Below are 16,607 nucleotides of genomic sequence, written 5' to 3' on the forward strand. Positions count from 1 at the left end.
ATAATCATTAGGTATAAGTGTATTTATAGTGGTAATGGAAGCAGGTGTTTGTCTTAATGTCACTTTGCAAAGCAATTACATCTCATTTACTTCGGTCATAAGTTGACTTTTGGTGTTTTGGGGCTCTTGCCTGGCCCCCACTCTTGCCCACTCCCAATTTAGAATTTAGTTAAAGCATGAGCAATTTGCTACAAGAGTACACAGGAAAGGAAAAATAAATTTTCCCATCAGTTTTAATACATGTAATACCTGAATTAAATTCTTTCCTCAGCTTTCAAGATTATCTTGATGCCATTAAGAAATTATCCTTGGTTTTCTCATCATTTCCTCTGCCAAACACAATGAATTATCAACTCTCATTTAAAACCCTTTTTAAAAGTAAAAAACACTTCTAATACAGGCATTTTCATAGTCTGCTATCCAAGAAAGGTGATGTTGTACTATCTTTAATCTCTTTAAAGGCATTGATTCTGAGAGGGAGGGCTCATCTTAGTATTATCATTTAGTATTGGGGGTAGGAAGACTCATGTTTTTCATGTTTTTGTTCCCAGTACTGGGAATTAAACCAATACATCACACATGCCAAATAAGGGCTCTACTGAAATACATCTCCAGGGCTTTTTTTTTTTTTTTTTTTTTTTTTTGAGTCAATGTCTTGCAAAGTTGTGTAGGCTAGCCTAGAACTTGTGATTCTCCTGCCTTGGCCCTTAGAGCAGCTAAAGTTACAGGTGTGGCCCAGTACCCACAGCTGGGGGACTGGTTTTCAATTGTTACCATAACTACTTTTTATGTTGGATTAAGCCTGTACGATAACATGTGAACTATTTCTAGGCTCTTAACTATAAATACTGAAGATAAATTCTTGGTTTCTTTTTTTTTCCTAAGTAAAAGGGAGCATTGCATAATAAAAAATAGGAATAATAATTAAGACCATATACCAAAAATAAAAAGGAAATAATTCATATGAAAAATTTCCTTTTAATAAAGATGTATAATTTAATGAAAACATACTTTGATATCATCATGGGGTATAGATATGTTTTTATTTTCATACAGAAGAGTATGCTGCTTACGTCTTTATAAATAGCCATCTCTGTGTGTCTTTATATATTTTTTTAAAAATTTCCATCTGAATATTTCTAAATACATTTTCTTTAAAAAAATACACTTTTCTGTGGATGATGAATATCATTATTAGGAAATCCAATTATACAAAAAAATACTACATCTACTCTGGGATAAATATATTTATTTTTGGTTACATATATTAAGTGGCACTAATTACACAGTACTATAAGGTAACTAACATGAAACTGAAGAACTGTCACTCTGCCACAGCTGCTTGGATTTGGGTTTTTCCAGATGAGTACATTTTCAAAAAACTGGATGCCCACCCAGAGCACTGCCAATGAAATCTGCTGAGGAGTAAAGCTCCAACATGATGAGTCACCAGTGTTCCTTGCAGCTGACAGATGATAGGCAGGACATGTTAGTTGTAAAGTAGTTATAGTCCAATTCACAACAATTTACCATTTCTCTTTCTAGAAAGCAACAAGAAGGTTAAACATTCCTTGAATTAGTCCTGGCGTGTCAGGTAGAGTGAAGAGAGGGCTGTTAGAGTAGTGTCAGAAGGACTCTGGCAGGGCAGGCGAGTTGGTCATCATTAATAACGATGGTTGGCTTCTAAATAGTAGCTAAATGGTAGCAAGATGACTTCTGGTTTGTAATCTTAGGTAAATTATAGATAAATGAAAAAGGCCAGTAATCATGCACTAAGATTAATCATGCACTTCAAAATGAATCACTTGAGGGCTGTACTTGCAGCAAGGTTTCACAAGACAAGGCATTTAGGTTTTTTCTTCCAACATCTGGGTTGCAGAGCAGCTCTTGTGGCCATTTCAAAAACTGCCCTCACTCCATCTTTAATCTTTGCTGAGCACTCCATGTACCCAAAGGCGCCAATCCCGTTAGCCATATCTTTGCCTTCTTCAGGTTTCACTGGCTCCTGCTTCATCTTGGCTAACTTCTGCCTTGTGTGCTCATCATTCCGAAGATCATTCTTATTCCCAACCAGGAGGATGGGTACACTGGGACAGAAATGCTTGACTTCTGGGGTCCATTTTTTTATGATGTTGTCTAAACTATCAGGATTGTCGATGGAGAAACACATCAGTATAACATCAGTGTCTGGGTAGGAGAGGGGTCTCAGGCGATCATACGCTTCCTGCCCAGCTGTGTCCCACAAAGCCAACTCTACCTGCTTTCCATCCACTTCGATATCTGCCACATAGTTCTCAAACACTGTGGGCACGTATACTTCTGGGAACTGGTCCTTGCTGAAAACTATGAGCAAGCACGTCTTGCCACTTGCTCCATCACCAACACTCACCAGCTTCTTCTTGATGGCAGCCATAGCTTACACATATTCTGCAAAAGGCGTGGCCTAGGTGACAGAAGTTGTAGAAAGTACCTTGAATTTCCCAGATGAAAAATTCAGACAGTGACTCGAGTCTGGCCTCTTTGCTCAGAGAACGCCTGTCCATGAGTCGCAAGGTCAGAGACCGGACAGATTATGTCCAGAGGCAACGGCTGACTAATGAGAGAACCAACTGCCAGCAGCAGGCTGGGATCGCAAGGGGGCAGGGGGCAGCGAGCGCGGGGCAGCGAGCGCAAGCCAGGGAGGGCGGGTGGCGGCGGGAAAGCCTTACAGTTGCTTTAGAGAAGATTATGTTGGCAAAACAATCTTTTGAAAATTTCACTAACATTTACTCTTAGAATGATATTTCAGCATAATCGTTTCTTCTGATGGTAGAAAGAGATAATGTATACCTTTCATTATTTCTCCCAGTCTACAACAGAGTGCGGACACACGTGCTCAAGTAGATAATACAAATATAGGTTGTTCGAGTGTGTCTATTTACTCAAAGATGACTAATGAAACAGCAATCATAATAGTAGTAGCTCTCATTTGTTAAGTTGTTTTCTGTAGCAGACTTTAATGTTAGGCAAGCTACTTGCATTTTCTTATCATTCAAGCTAGGTTGATTTCTTATCAATCATAGCTTCATAATTATCCATCCTTGTTAGGAATTAGTTAACTCAAAACATTCCCAGGGTTTTGCCTCACAATGCCTATCCCAACACGAGACTCATTAGTCACAAAAATGCCTGTATATTGGAAATGTATCAAATTAGGAAGGAGCAGAACTTGATGGGGACTTTATTGTGGCTCCAGTATCCCCTTAGCAAGGAAGGATGTGTATGTTCATTCCTCCAAAAAAAAAAAAAAAAGCCTATCTTGTCATTTTGATAGATACATTTCTACCTCAATTCATGAGTTTAGGCAATATGCATAATTTGCTTGTAAGAAATTAGAGATAGCAGAATATATATTACTTCTCCTCATAGCATTCTTCAGAAAATTGGACTTCAGACCATGTTAAACTGGGACATACATATATAAAATGTAAAACTACTATCCTTCTGATACCTGCTGAAAACTAAAAGTATATTTGGGCCAAAAACTCATTTCAGAGGCTTATTTGAATGATCTATGGCCTTTCTACTCCTCAGCACCTCCCATCTCCTCCCTATTCTTATTCTCTGTCTTTTCTGTTCAGTCTATTTTATGTTATTTAGTCATGAGAAGTAATGTTATGGGTTTTGTTATTCCTCAAAGCTATAGGTTTCTTACCTTTTTTTTTTTTTTTTAAACTTAGTTTAAATCCACGTTCACAAGTCACAAAATCTTACTGTATGGGAGATCCTATGATGTAGTCATATTCCATACATACAGTGAAAGTATATATTCTCTTTATCTTAAGTTAATTAGTCCTCAGTAAGACTATTTCTAAAATATGATTTTGCTATCATTCAAGGAAAGAGTCCCAGAGAGGTTAGGTAATTAAAGCTTGTTAACTATATCATCTTGAAAATCTGATATTTTATCCATGATTTGATAAGTGACCATCTCACTGGAAATAATCTCAGCTATAATCTTAGATCATTCATGATTTTTATCAAATATTCATGTTTTAAAGAGGCAATGGAATTTATTATAAATATGAATGTACTATAATGACTTATATGTACTATATGTACTTATATGACTTAATGTAATATAATGGCTTACAAAATTCTATTTTCCTGCTGGATTTAAACAAGTTTAAAGACTAGCTCTTTATAGGGCTTGAAATACCATTTAAAAAAAACTGATATATTTTCAGATTTTCAAGTATTAGTAGTAAAAATGGCCATGAAAATTATAAATTAAATAGTTTAAAGCAATATAATATAGTATTAATATATCTGAACACATATTAATATCACCTAGATAAATTTGGTATAAATATAGATCTCATGAGTTGTAGTCCCTGGAGGTTCCTATAACTTTTAAGTACAGCTCAAGGTTTCTCACTAAGAAAGGGTCCTGAATTGTTGTAAATTCACCGGTATAATTCTCAACATGTACTTTGAACTTTCAATCTTCCTGCCTTAGCCTCCCTAGTTGCTGGGATTAAAGGCCTATGCCACTGTTCCTAGCTAAATATTGCATTAAAAATAATTAGAGGCATTTATTTAAAAATTTGGATTACTGCATTCAACCAAAAATATTTGATTTACTGGAACATGAATTTTATCAAGCACCCCAGGTGATTACAGTACTATAAGTCCACAAAACATATGCTGATAAACAAAATACACTTGAAAAGTCTTCATTTCAAGAAACATAAGCACAGCAAAATTCAAGGTCTCCAAGAGAACAATTCTATGATTTCACATAAATTTATCCATCTAGAAATATTTTCTTTATTTCTGATCTAACTTTCATGGACAATTTAAGGAGAGTTTGTTTCAGTGTTCTTTCTTTACTTTCAGACTTTCTGTAGTCCAACAGAGCTGTCCTTCCTGCTTTTCTTTTGTTTTATAATTCCTTTAACATTAGGATCAAACACTGGGAAGCTGAAGGATGATTCCACCACAGACATAGTATTGACTTTTTAATTTAACTTTTATTTTTTTAGATATTTGCTATATTTGAAACTTCCATTGTAGCCTTTGCATATTAAAAATCTAGATTTTCATTTATCTATCTATCTATCTATTTATTTATTTTGAACCAGGGATTGAATCTAGGGATGCTTAACCACTGAGCCCAGCCCCCACTTTTAAAAATTTTGATTGATTGATTGATTGAGACAGGGTCTTGCTAATTTGCTAATTTGTTTAGGGCCTTGCTAAGTTGCTGAGGCTGGCTTTGAACTTTCAATCCTCCTGTGTCAGCCTCCCTAGTTGCTGGGATTAAAGGCCTTTGCCACTGTTTCTAGCTAAATATATATCTTACCTTAAAAATATGAAATAAATTTATAAATTTGAACCTAGACTTGTATAAGTTATGGATTTCTGGGTAGATTTATCTGCTTTAGATAAAGTATGATAATTTTAATTTATCATCATCTCTACCTCTCTCAATAATCTCACTGACATCAGGAGCATGTTCAAGTGTACATGACCATTTCTCAATGGGAATAGTTTTATTTTTGAGAAATTATTTTCTATAATCATATTTATATAAAAAGTCAGAGATTACAAAATTGTATGCTTCAGTATAAATGAGGGAGCAATCTTTACAAAAGGGATAATATTTTATGCATTTATTTAAAAACCTAAAATGATTCACACACTTTGTTATTTGTAGGTATGTGATTCTGCAATCCCTCATTTATTTGATTTTTGTCTCTAAGATTAAAATGAAAATCCATGGTCTTTGTGCAGATATAAATGATGTCTTATTCATGCTTATAACCTAAGCACCAAGCTAAATTTAAAGTAATTGACTTAGAATAAATTCACATATGTGTGTTTCACTGATTAATATGATTGCTTTTCAGATTTTTATCAACATTATAAATTATACAATTCAAATTATTTTATTATTTTGTTGTCCTTTAGATTGTCTTTAAAATGTTTTTCTCTTTCCATATGATCCCTTTTTTTTCTTTTCAGTGGAGGGAGGTGTTAAAAGAAACTCAGAGTGGAATCTATTGAACATACTCCTCTATGGCACTTCATATCTAGTACAAGAGATTTATCTCATGTCCCAACAGACTCCAGCCATATGGTTTCTGATAGAAATCAACCTTCCCATCTTCTACCATATATACTCAATTCTTATCACTTAAGTACTTTTGTAGTGAATGTTTATTCTAAGTTAATTCTCATTATGTAATCCATCACTAAATTTATGTTTATTCTTTTAGGTAATATGCTACTTTCCACTGTGCTTTTAATGTTTAACAAGCATGATGAACATTTAGAATACATTGTGTGAATGAATAAATACTCACTCAGCACTCTATGAAAAGTAAATGAGTTAAAATGCAAGCCCAAATGAGAAACAGAGAAAATAATAATCATTTACTGAATATTTATTATATGTTAGGCACTAAACTAAGAAAATCCTGCACATTACCTCATTTTATTTTCACTACAGTTCTTAGATAGACACTATCTTTGTTCTTTCTGATGAGAAAACAAAGTTTCAAGGAAGAGGCCGTAACAAGCAGAACTCAGAATAGAAAGGTGGACTCTTTGATCCTAAACCCAGTTCCTGCTTCCAGGTGGGGAAATTAGTAGACAAGCATGGAAGAGTTAAGAAAGTGTAAGGAGAAGGTTCAGGAATGACAACAGTTCCCTGACAAGACCTTTATTTTCAATGACCAAGTACTCATCTGCACTTACTTCGTTAAGTAAGGTTAGTGGTTATTTTGAAAATTAAAATTATACAAATTCAAGTTACTTCAAAATTTCAAAAAGATAAAATTCTTAACTTTCAAAAAGCATTAATTTTTAAGCCATTAACATTCCTTTAAAGATCAATATTGCCTTAAAAATAATCCTTTAAAAATGAAGTTTTCAACATTTCCAGTGGATTTTGCATATATTACCTATTTTACAACTTCTTAGAAAAAGCAAAATATTATAGATTTGGTCCTGGCAGGGCATCATGATAGACCTAAATGATTCAACATTAGAACTTTTCTGACCTCTCAGCTCCTCTACCTTTGTGTTACCTCAGGAATATTATTGTCACATTTAAAATATTTCAAGATTTTCTACTATACTGGTATGTAGCTATAATTTTATACATAGTTCTAGTGTACATGTATTTGTGTGTGTACACTTGTGTATGTGTGTGTTGCCAGATATTGCTTACTGATTCCTTTTCTAATTTTTTATTCCACTTTGTTTTTTAATATAAATGCTTTCTTCTAACTCATAGAATGTATTTACATAGGTTTTTATGCTGCATCATCTAGTACTCCATGTCCTATTTCAGTTTTACTTTTGATATTTTAAAAAATCTATAGAAATGATATTGTTCCAAACTAGAGAAGTGTTGTGTTGTATAGTCTCTCTCTCTCTCTCTCTCTCTCTCTCTCTCTATATATATATATATATATATATATATAAATATAAAATCTCTCTCTATATATATTTATATATATAAAATCACAATAGCAATAACACCAACAGACTAAAAAATGAAACAAAATAAAAAAAGGATGTTTTTACATTTCTCAAATATTATGAGCAAATCCATTGTCCTAATGTATACCTGTTTCATTTGTCAACCATTATTTGGCTTCAGATACAAAAGCTGATTTCCTAACTCATTCTCTTCAAATCTTCGGGAAAGACTTCCCCCTGGATTCCATGTCTCTCATTCTTCTTCTTATTATTATCTTCTTTATACCTAAGTTATACCAAAGAAATAGTACAGCAAAACAGAATTGTACTCAGCAGAAAAATAATTGATAATTGATAATTATTGATTGATAATTAGGATAGGCCAGAATGTTTAACAGAGAAAGGATAAAGGCAATGAAAAAAAATGTAAATAAAACAGTATATAATAATTGTTGATGAGGCCTTAGAAAATACAGTTAATCTCCTGAATCTGAGTTTTTCTACTATAAAATGCTTAATACCTACCTATATCATAGGTAGAATGAGATAATCCAGTTTAAATGTTTAGATAGTGTCTTGCATCAAAACTCAAAATATTTTTGAAATATGAGGTATATTAAAGACATGTTATAGAATTAAGGCCATTAGTCAAATAAAAGCCAATAGTTTTCAGGGCTCAAGGGTTGATACATAGTATTTATAAACAAAAGTTTTTTAAATAATCAGGATGAATGAAGCCTCTTCACTCTATAATGCTGTGATCTGATGAGGTGTTATTCATAAACCTAAGAGGAGGAGTCAGTGACAATATAATTGGTAGAACAGGATAAAAAATAGCAACTAACATTTTCCAGTGCCTGTTTTTCCCATGAAACTGCCTCAGTATCATTCATAAAACTATTAAAATATACAAAATGTTATTTTTTACAACATTTAGAGAAATTATTTTAGTGGCATAAATATATGCAAATAATAGAGTTACACATAAGAAGTGTTAAGCCAATATTTAGCCACCTAATATATTATAAATAGTCCTGCCTTCACACACATTTCCTCTGGGGAGCAAATAGAGTTATTTACTTTCTGTTGGTATGCAGTGTTCTTCAGAATGTCTTTTTTATAAAAATGTTAAATTAATGTGGGTGGGGAGGTGGTTAAGAAAACATTGCTCTATACCAACACACATAACTATGTAATTTATATAATAAATGCAACCATAGCTGCAGTATATTTTCTGGATGTTAATGGCTTGAAATTCCTTTCAGTAGCAGCATTAATCAGTCAAGGATGGGTTATTTTATGGTCTTTAATGGCCTTTGCTGATAGATGGAGATTTTGTTTACAGATTATTCTTCACTGAACTGCCATACATTGCAAGCTATGATTCTTAAGAGATGTTCTCAAAATACAAACTATGCTGCTAAGAAATCTGTTCACAGCTAAATTAAATTAGAAAGCTGCATTCTTTATGAAGCATAGGTAATGGAACAGTATGCCACAAATGCCTTTTCCTAGGACATTCATGTGGAATGTCTTCAACATATAATTTTTCCCTAAGAAATATCTCTCTGCTTGTGTGCACGTTTATGAGCCTACTTGTAACTCCTCAGTAATTTATGTAGAATATGTGACACTTGAAATTTACTTTACAATGTTTGACTCTTATAATAAATATCTGCCTTCAGGTCAGACATTATCAACAATTGTCATTTTTTTTTTAAATGAACAAAAACAGAAGCATTCATTTATACTTTCCAAATGTTTTAATATTTAATGTACTTAAAGTTCAGCGGTGAGAGTGTTAATAATTGTTGCCTTGAATGTTTTGTTTCACATAGAAAATAGCTATTTATTGTACCTTTGGGGTTAACATTATTCATGGGCTTGTAATACATGATTATCATTCATTTTGCTTCTAAATAATATTTTGTTCACATAAGTCTTGTGGATTAAGTACAGAGTCTAAAAGTTTGAGTATGACTAAATTACTTCAGAATACATTTTTATTTCCCAAACATTATTCACTTTCAAAATCTCTACCTAAGTATTTAAGTCTTTCTTTATCTCTCTTCCCCATCCCTCTTTCCCTCCCCACTTCCTTCCAAACTTTTTTCCTTCCTTGAGGTAAATAATCATAGAAAACAAATGGTTATATTTGACTGGACAACTAAATAGGACATATTTAATTTAATTCCACATGAAAGTTGAATTTTTAAGAGGACTTAAATGCCTGCCTTCCTATCACCCAACCAGATGACATCATATTTTTAATTTAATAATTTTCTTTTTTTAAAATTTTATGTAAAACTTTTACATAGAGAGTCCCTCCAGAGGCCAGAGGTATGCATGACCCTCCAAGAAATGCATTTTAAGTTTAAAAATTTATAGTTATAAATTCATTATTTATACAAGTCTTCTCAAAAATACCACAATTTTATAGGCAAAGCCTCTCAAAACTATAGAGGGCAGAGGTAGAAGCATGGTTAGTAATGTCTTACCTCTCAGTAAGCCTTGAAGCAATAAATTCACCCACTGCTATTCATATTTCTCAGATTGTAAGGATTTCTTCTAGACAGTAAGAACTTTTAAAAGATACTATTGATTGACTTGTATGATATAATATTCATTCTAATAAATACAGTAAGTTAGTATGAATTTGAAAGTCTCCCTTGTCCTCTAGATCAGTATACTTTGTTACTGAACCAGTAGCTTTTATGCTAAGGCAATTTAAACTAAGGACCACAGGTTATTTTATACTGTTAACCTGAAACTAGAATAATTTGGCTTGTAGACAATTTGGCATAATATGCAGAAAATAAATATATGCTAGGTTCTGAGAGATCCCTGAGAGCAAGAAACTGCATTTTATGTACGCTTCCCACTATCTTTTCTTCCCATACTATTTATACCATTATCCCAATATTTTTTTATATTTAATAGTATTATAGACGATCATATATTGGGTTTGGAAGTTACAGACAGATCAGAACGCTCTAAAATTATTAAATTTAAACAAATTTACAAATTTAAACAAAATTTAAACAAATTTTATAGCGTTGTGTCTTATTATCAATATATACCATATACAGTAAACATAAATTAGATTTTTATATTCTATTACCTTGTGATTGATTCAATTATTTTGAATCATATTTCATAATTTGCCACATGTAAAAGATATTAATTAAATGTAAACGTTATCATCATTTCACAATTTTAGAGATATTTTTGGGGGGGCAGGGCACCAGGGATTTAACCCAGGCAAGCTTACCATTGAGCTACATCCTCAGCCCTTTTTTAAATTTTTATTTTGAGTCAGGGTCTCACTAAGATTCATAGGCCCAGCTAAATTGCTGAGGCTGGCTTTGAACTTGTGAACCTCCTGCCTCAGCCTCCAGAGCTACTGGGATTACAGACCTGTGCCACTGTGCCCAACTTTTATCTTCACTTTACATTTATTTTTGTGAATATGAGTGCCTAGCAAAGCACTCAACAGCTAAAAGACCTATTACTGATCTTAATAAATCTTTCTTGCTATCTCAGATTGGTATTTTTTTCTTCTTTTTTAAATTCACTCTCTTTTTAAAGGTATTTGCTACTGCCATTCATTTGGCTTTAGGTTGAAAACACTCAGGAATTATTCATGAAAAGGTTTAGACTCATCAGACTGTATGAAACATAAGACAGAGATTTTTAAGGCCATTCATGCATAAATCTGTTCCTCGCTCATCCTTCCCTTAGGAATTATTTTTTAATTAAATTTATTTTAACTGATACATAAAAATTGAACACATTAATGGGGAAGAATATGATCTTGCAATTTGTTTACACATTGTAATTCTACTATCCTTTGTGCCTCAGGGTGAATTTGCCATGAATTTTGAACATCTTTTTACCAATCCATGTTCACTTTCATGTCCTTTCAGGACAAGTCTTAACATGATTTTGCTACTTCTCTGATTTCTGTTACCCCTACCTACTCATACCCTACACATTTTTAACATCTTCATTGATTATTATACTTGAGGACAATCCTAATTTTTCTGGAATTGGACAATACTTTGTTCACTACAATCTTAATTCTGAACTATTGCCTCCATTTCTAAGGCAGCATACGGGTTGAAAACTTTTAGTTTCTTTAATTTCATTCTGCCTCCTTGATAACTAGAGAGATAGTGACTAGAAAAGCATTTCTAAGCAGTATATGAGGACTGCCCAAGAGAGTTGTAATTATTCTCCTGTATCTTAAAATCAAGTATAATTTTGTTATCTATGAAGAATTTCTGGTAGTTGCTTTTAGAGTCCTTAGTTTATCTTCCTCTGTCTTCATTCATGAGAGTTATTTGGGGGCAGCAGTTTTTACCTGTCAGGAATTAAAATTAGCACCACTCTGACCAGCTCCTGCAAAGTGTATGTTAAAAATAAATTCTCAAAAATACAGATTCTCTCATTGCTTCTCCACCCACTGCCCCCATCAGTTAGTTTCAGTGATAAACTTGATAAACTGAATTTCCAGATTCTCCATGGACAAAGATAGAATATAAATTCAGCACCCCACCTTATCCAGCTGCTAAAGTCTGGTTTCTGACTTTGTCATTTCTGGGATCTGGCCTAGCAATGATTCACTAGCTCCCCAGGGCTGAAGAGAACAAAAGCAGAATTCTGGGGGGAAGTCCCACTGCTCCTCCTTCTTGCTCATTCCAGTGACAAATAAAGCAACAGTCTATGGTGAAGCAGCTAGCACCTCCTTAGGGGGTTCTTCTTCCTGCCAAGAAGGGCATAAGCCACCTAAGAAATTAAAGTCTAGAATAATTAGCAAAGAACAAAAGACAAAGAGTCACAAAGGATAGTTTTAAAGATGGAGACCTGATAGTTCAGTCCACACAGGAGTTGGAGCTAGACCATTAGAAAATGGCTCCTATGGTTTATTTAAGGGGGTACATCAAAGGAGGGATAAGGTTTCAGCAGTGAAGTCTGGATTAGTGATGTCTTGCAGTCAGCAGGTTGATTGGCATCTTGGCAGGTACACCCAGCAGGTCAGCCCATTTCCGGTGCCATGTAGGACATATTAGCGTAGAATACAAGTTCACAATATCTCTGGGCAGTCAACCAGAGGAAATGTCCACTGGAAGTTTAGACACCAGATTATCCTATTCACTAGGCTATGATGTGCAACACAGTACACACAGAGCCCATGGATGGCTCTCAACAGCAGTCCAGCCTGGAAGATGTTTGACTGCACATTTTGCAACTAATTTTTTTTTTTTTTGTTACCACCAAGAGGCTTGTTTCTAACTCTCCTGTCTCTAAGAACTGATGGATTATTTTTCTACACCATAAGATCGTAAGCCTCTGGAAGCCAGATATTTCTGTACTCTTAGTACTTAGCCTAAGGCTGGAACATATTACCAATCAAGTTCTTTTTTAAATGTTTTTTTGTTTTATTGATGCATTAGAGTTGAATGTAATGGTGTGATTGTGGCACAGAATGCAACAATACAATTTGGTTAATGTCATTTTCCTTATTTTCCTTTCCCTCCTTTCCTTGTTTCTCATTGTCCCTCTCCTCTGCTTTACTGATCTCCCTTTACTTTCCTCTGCTTTACTTGAGTTTCATAGGATCACCCCATACAATCTTTCTTTTCCCTTTTCTTCTCTATATTTCCCAGATGAAAGAAAGCATACTCCCCTTGAATTTCTGAGTTTGGGACGAAGCTATTTTTAAATGAATGAACATTAATTTCTCCTCTATTGGAACAACTGATAAATAAATTGAACTGAGGACACATAATTTCTCTTAACCTGTCAACATTTATTTCCCAGGAAAATTTAAGATTTATCGCCCTTTCCCTCCCATTTGTCTAATTTATAATGAAGTGGTAATAATTGCTCTTTTAAAAAATGAAAATTTTATGATGTGTGTGAGCATAATCAAATAGTACAATACTGAGTATATTTTTCCTGAAAATTAGCCTGAAAGAAAAAAAATGGGGGTCATTTCTTTTCTGACTTGATTTAATAGGTTATTTTTAAGCCATTTTGGGTGCAGGACTATCTGCCCAAATCAATTGAGCTTTTTTTAGATACCATCAGATTAACTCACTTGTACCTTTGAGGCAGAAGATGAAGTGTCTATTTTTCAAATCTCAAGTGCCCTACCCACAGGAAAGCAATATTATTTTTCTTTTAATGAGCTTTAGCACAGGAACAATTAAGAAGACATAAATGAATGAGGCTAATCAGCAAAAAAGCAAGAGTTTGCCTCTGGGAACCTGCTGAAGTTGATTGTGGTTCTTATCTGTAGTGTTATCTCTTAAGCTAATAGTACCAGTGGGTGGGAAAACACTGGCTAGCAATTGGACATGATTGGTACCACCAGATTTTAAAACTTCTTTTAAAAAATTACATATTGCTCAGAGGACTGATGGTACTGATAGAAAGAGAATGAAGCTATTGGTTGATCTACAACTGTCAAAAAACAGTGTTTTTCTTATTCTGGTTATTAACAACTTCTCTGAGAGTTAGCTTTAATCATTGCAACAAATCTCTTCTTATTCTAAGGTAGGGGGTAAGCCATTTAATGAAGAACAGATTGATGAGAAATTTTGTTCAAAACTTTAAGAAAAGCCAATTTTTTAAATATTCAGCTTCCTAAAGAAACTGGGAATTTTGGCATTTTTAGTAAGAGAATTGATAGTTTATAGAAAACTGCTATTTTGAAATACCAAAATGAAGTACTGGAAATTCTCACAGGATTGATATCCCAATTAAAGAAGTTCAGCTTGTGGTTGGAGTGCACACTAAGTTGTTTATTTAAATAAACCTTTAGAGCAGGCACTTTCTTCCAGGGAAACTATATATATAGTTTTTAGATATATATCTAGTTTTTACAACCTTTTTAACAGAAGCAAGTTTGTTTTTAAAATAATCATTTCTTATATAATAATGAGGTGATTGATATATTCTACCATCAAAAGCAGAAGCCTTTTCTTGATTCTGAAATTTATGTATCTTTATTGTTTTAATTTTATAATTTTATACCCTAAATTAAGAAATGTTTTTCTATTTTCAGATCAAATATTTCCCTTTTAACCTTTTATTTCTGTATTTAATTTTAAATGATAAAATTTGTGCATTTAGGCAATAGGGTTTTGTGTGTGTGTGTGTGTGTGTGAGTGTGTGTGTGTGTGTATGTGTGTGTGCCATTTTCACTTCAAGTAAACAGTTTGTAGCTAAATAGATCTACATTTGAAGGGTTTTGTGCAGGTGTTGAATGTACTTTAAAGAGTCTATTTTCACACATTTCCACTATGATAGCAGAAAACAAAATCAAGCCCTTTTCCTTCCAGACTTGTAAATGAGGTTTGCAATTTAAGCAAGTGATGTGGTTGATTAGCATATGAAGATTTCTTTTTGGCAGAACTTAAGAGCTGATGATCTCAACTAATGTATGTTTGCATTTTGGAAATGCCATATGCTTGAATAACTTTAGTGTATAGTTCTACATGTCCCTTCCCATCTGTAGGTCAAACAATAAGAGCATATGCCAATTACAATATCCTTATTAGTATATAACTTTCCTTATGTTCTTTTTAGTATTGTCTACATATCCAATCCTTCAGCCTTGTTTAGAGGTGTCTTTAATTTTGACCTCAATGAGAAAAGTCAACATCAACAAGTCTTACACTTAATAAAGTAAAATGGATAAAAGAGTAATTACCCAAGTAGCACAAGTAAAAATAAACGAAAGGAACACTAGAAAATCTTTAAATTTCTCAATTGTTTAGCAGAATAATCCACATATTAAACTCATTGAATCAAGTTTTTAATTGAATGCATCAAATATTTCATCTCAGAAATTTGATCTGTTTGATCTATCATATGTGTGATTTCATCTCTATAAGGTCAATAAAGGCAAATCTTCTCTATGTATTATTTAGGGAGACATACATTACAGCATATCTGTCAATGACAGCAAATAATAAGCAGCAAGAAATTCAGGAGAGTGTAGGAAATGTTATGCAAGAGACTCTAAGGTACCAGTGATATTCTGTTTCTTATTGGTTGCTATTGGACATGCATTTTCTCCATTTGATTTTTTCTAAAATAGTAAATAGAAATACATATGTTTTAGGGGGATACACATGTATTTTTACCATAAGAAAAAGCATGATGAAAAGAGTGTACGTATTTTTGACAAAGTGGTTTTTTGATTGTACCCTGGTCAGCATGTCGTTCCCTCACTTCACATGTGAGGTCACTGTATGTTCACCTCTCTCTAATCACAGACTCAGTGAAATAATCAAATGATCAAATGGAATTTAATAATATTTATGGAAGTGGAAGTAGTGACTTTTGTGATTGAGATAAAAAGTATAAAACTATATATTAATAAATCTTATTCTTTATAAATGTTGAGTGAAAGTATTTATATTTTTGAAAAGAAAAAACATTTTAAGAAATGATTAACAAATGATATAAATAGTGCAATATTGTAGAAAATTATGGGCAGTTGGAAAATACTATACATAATAAGATTAAGTATTTTTGTGGTGTATTGTTTATCCAATCATCTTTGTGTATGTGTATATGAATATGTTATTAATGCTTAGGTTAACATAGCGCATCATATATAGATAAACATTTTAATCCCCATGGAACAAATGACAGAACCCAGAAAAAGTCAATTACATATGTAAATGACATTATATGAATATAAGCAAGAATACCCTAATTTCAAGTCTTTAGAAAACAAAGATAAAAGTATAATTATCAAGTAATTTTTTTGCCTATTTCATAACAAAACTACTGCTTGATAGATTGTTATCTCCTTATATCTAAAATGAAAAAAAAATATTTTTTAATAGAACATAGAGATACAATTTTCAATTATAAACTCCTTATACCTTCCCAGCTAATATCTGTCTATGAATTTACCTAATTTCAAAATTTAGATATTAGATTTTACAATATTGTCAAAGATCCTGATTTTTATAGGAAGAATACATTTTTCTTTAAAAAACAATGTTGAAATGCTTCATGGATATAAATAGACCTTGATAAATCTTTTGGAGAAATTTCTGTTCTAGTTTTAGTTGTGTTTATTTTATTCTAAGGACTCAAGACTAAAAAACGTC

General features: G+C 32.9%; 2 protein-coding genes across 6 annotated transcripts in view; one reads left to right on the forward strand and one right to left on the reverse strand.

Annotated features, from left to right (window-relative positions):
* Positions 1–16,607, forward strand: part of Pcdh15 (protocadherin related 15) — a 1,597,439-nt gene that overhangs the window by 944,291 nt on the left and 636,541 nt on the right. The gene's annotated exons all lie outside the window — the stretch shown is intronic.
* On the reverse strand, positions 1,832–2,425 carry LOC101971159 (transforming protein RhoA). 2 transcript variants are annotated; one of them, XM_078020292.1, is made up of 2 exons: positions 2,258–2,425; positions 1,832–2,005 (listed from the first exon to the last, which is right to left on the reverse strand). In XM_078020292.1, the coding sequence occupies exons 1-2, from the start codon at positions 2,411–2,413 to the stop codon at positions 1,832–1,834; spliced, it is 330 nt and encodes a 109-aa protein (XP_077876418.1). In that variant the 5' UTR covers positions 2,414–2,425. The 2 variants fall into 2 exon arrangements, with proteins under 2 accessions (XP_077876418.1, XP_040129436.1); XM_040273502.2 differs by having other exon boundaries at positions 1,832–2,425.

Source organism: Ictidomys tridecemlineatus, chromosome 1 (genome assembly GCF_052094955.1).
Source record: "Ictidomys tridecemlineatus isolate mIctTri1 chromosome 1, mIctTri1.hap1, whole genome shotgun sequence".
NCBI classification, from domain to species: domain Eukaryota; kingdom Metazoa; phylum Chordata; class Mammalia; order Rodentia; family Sciuridae; genus Ictidomys; species Ictidomys tridecemlineatus.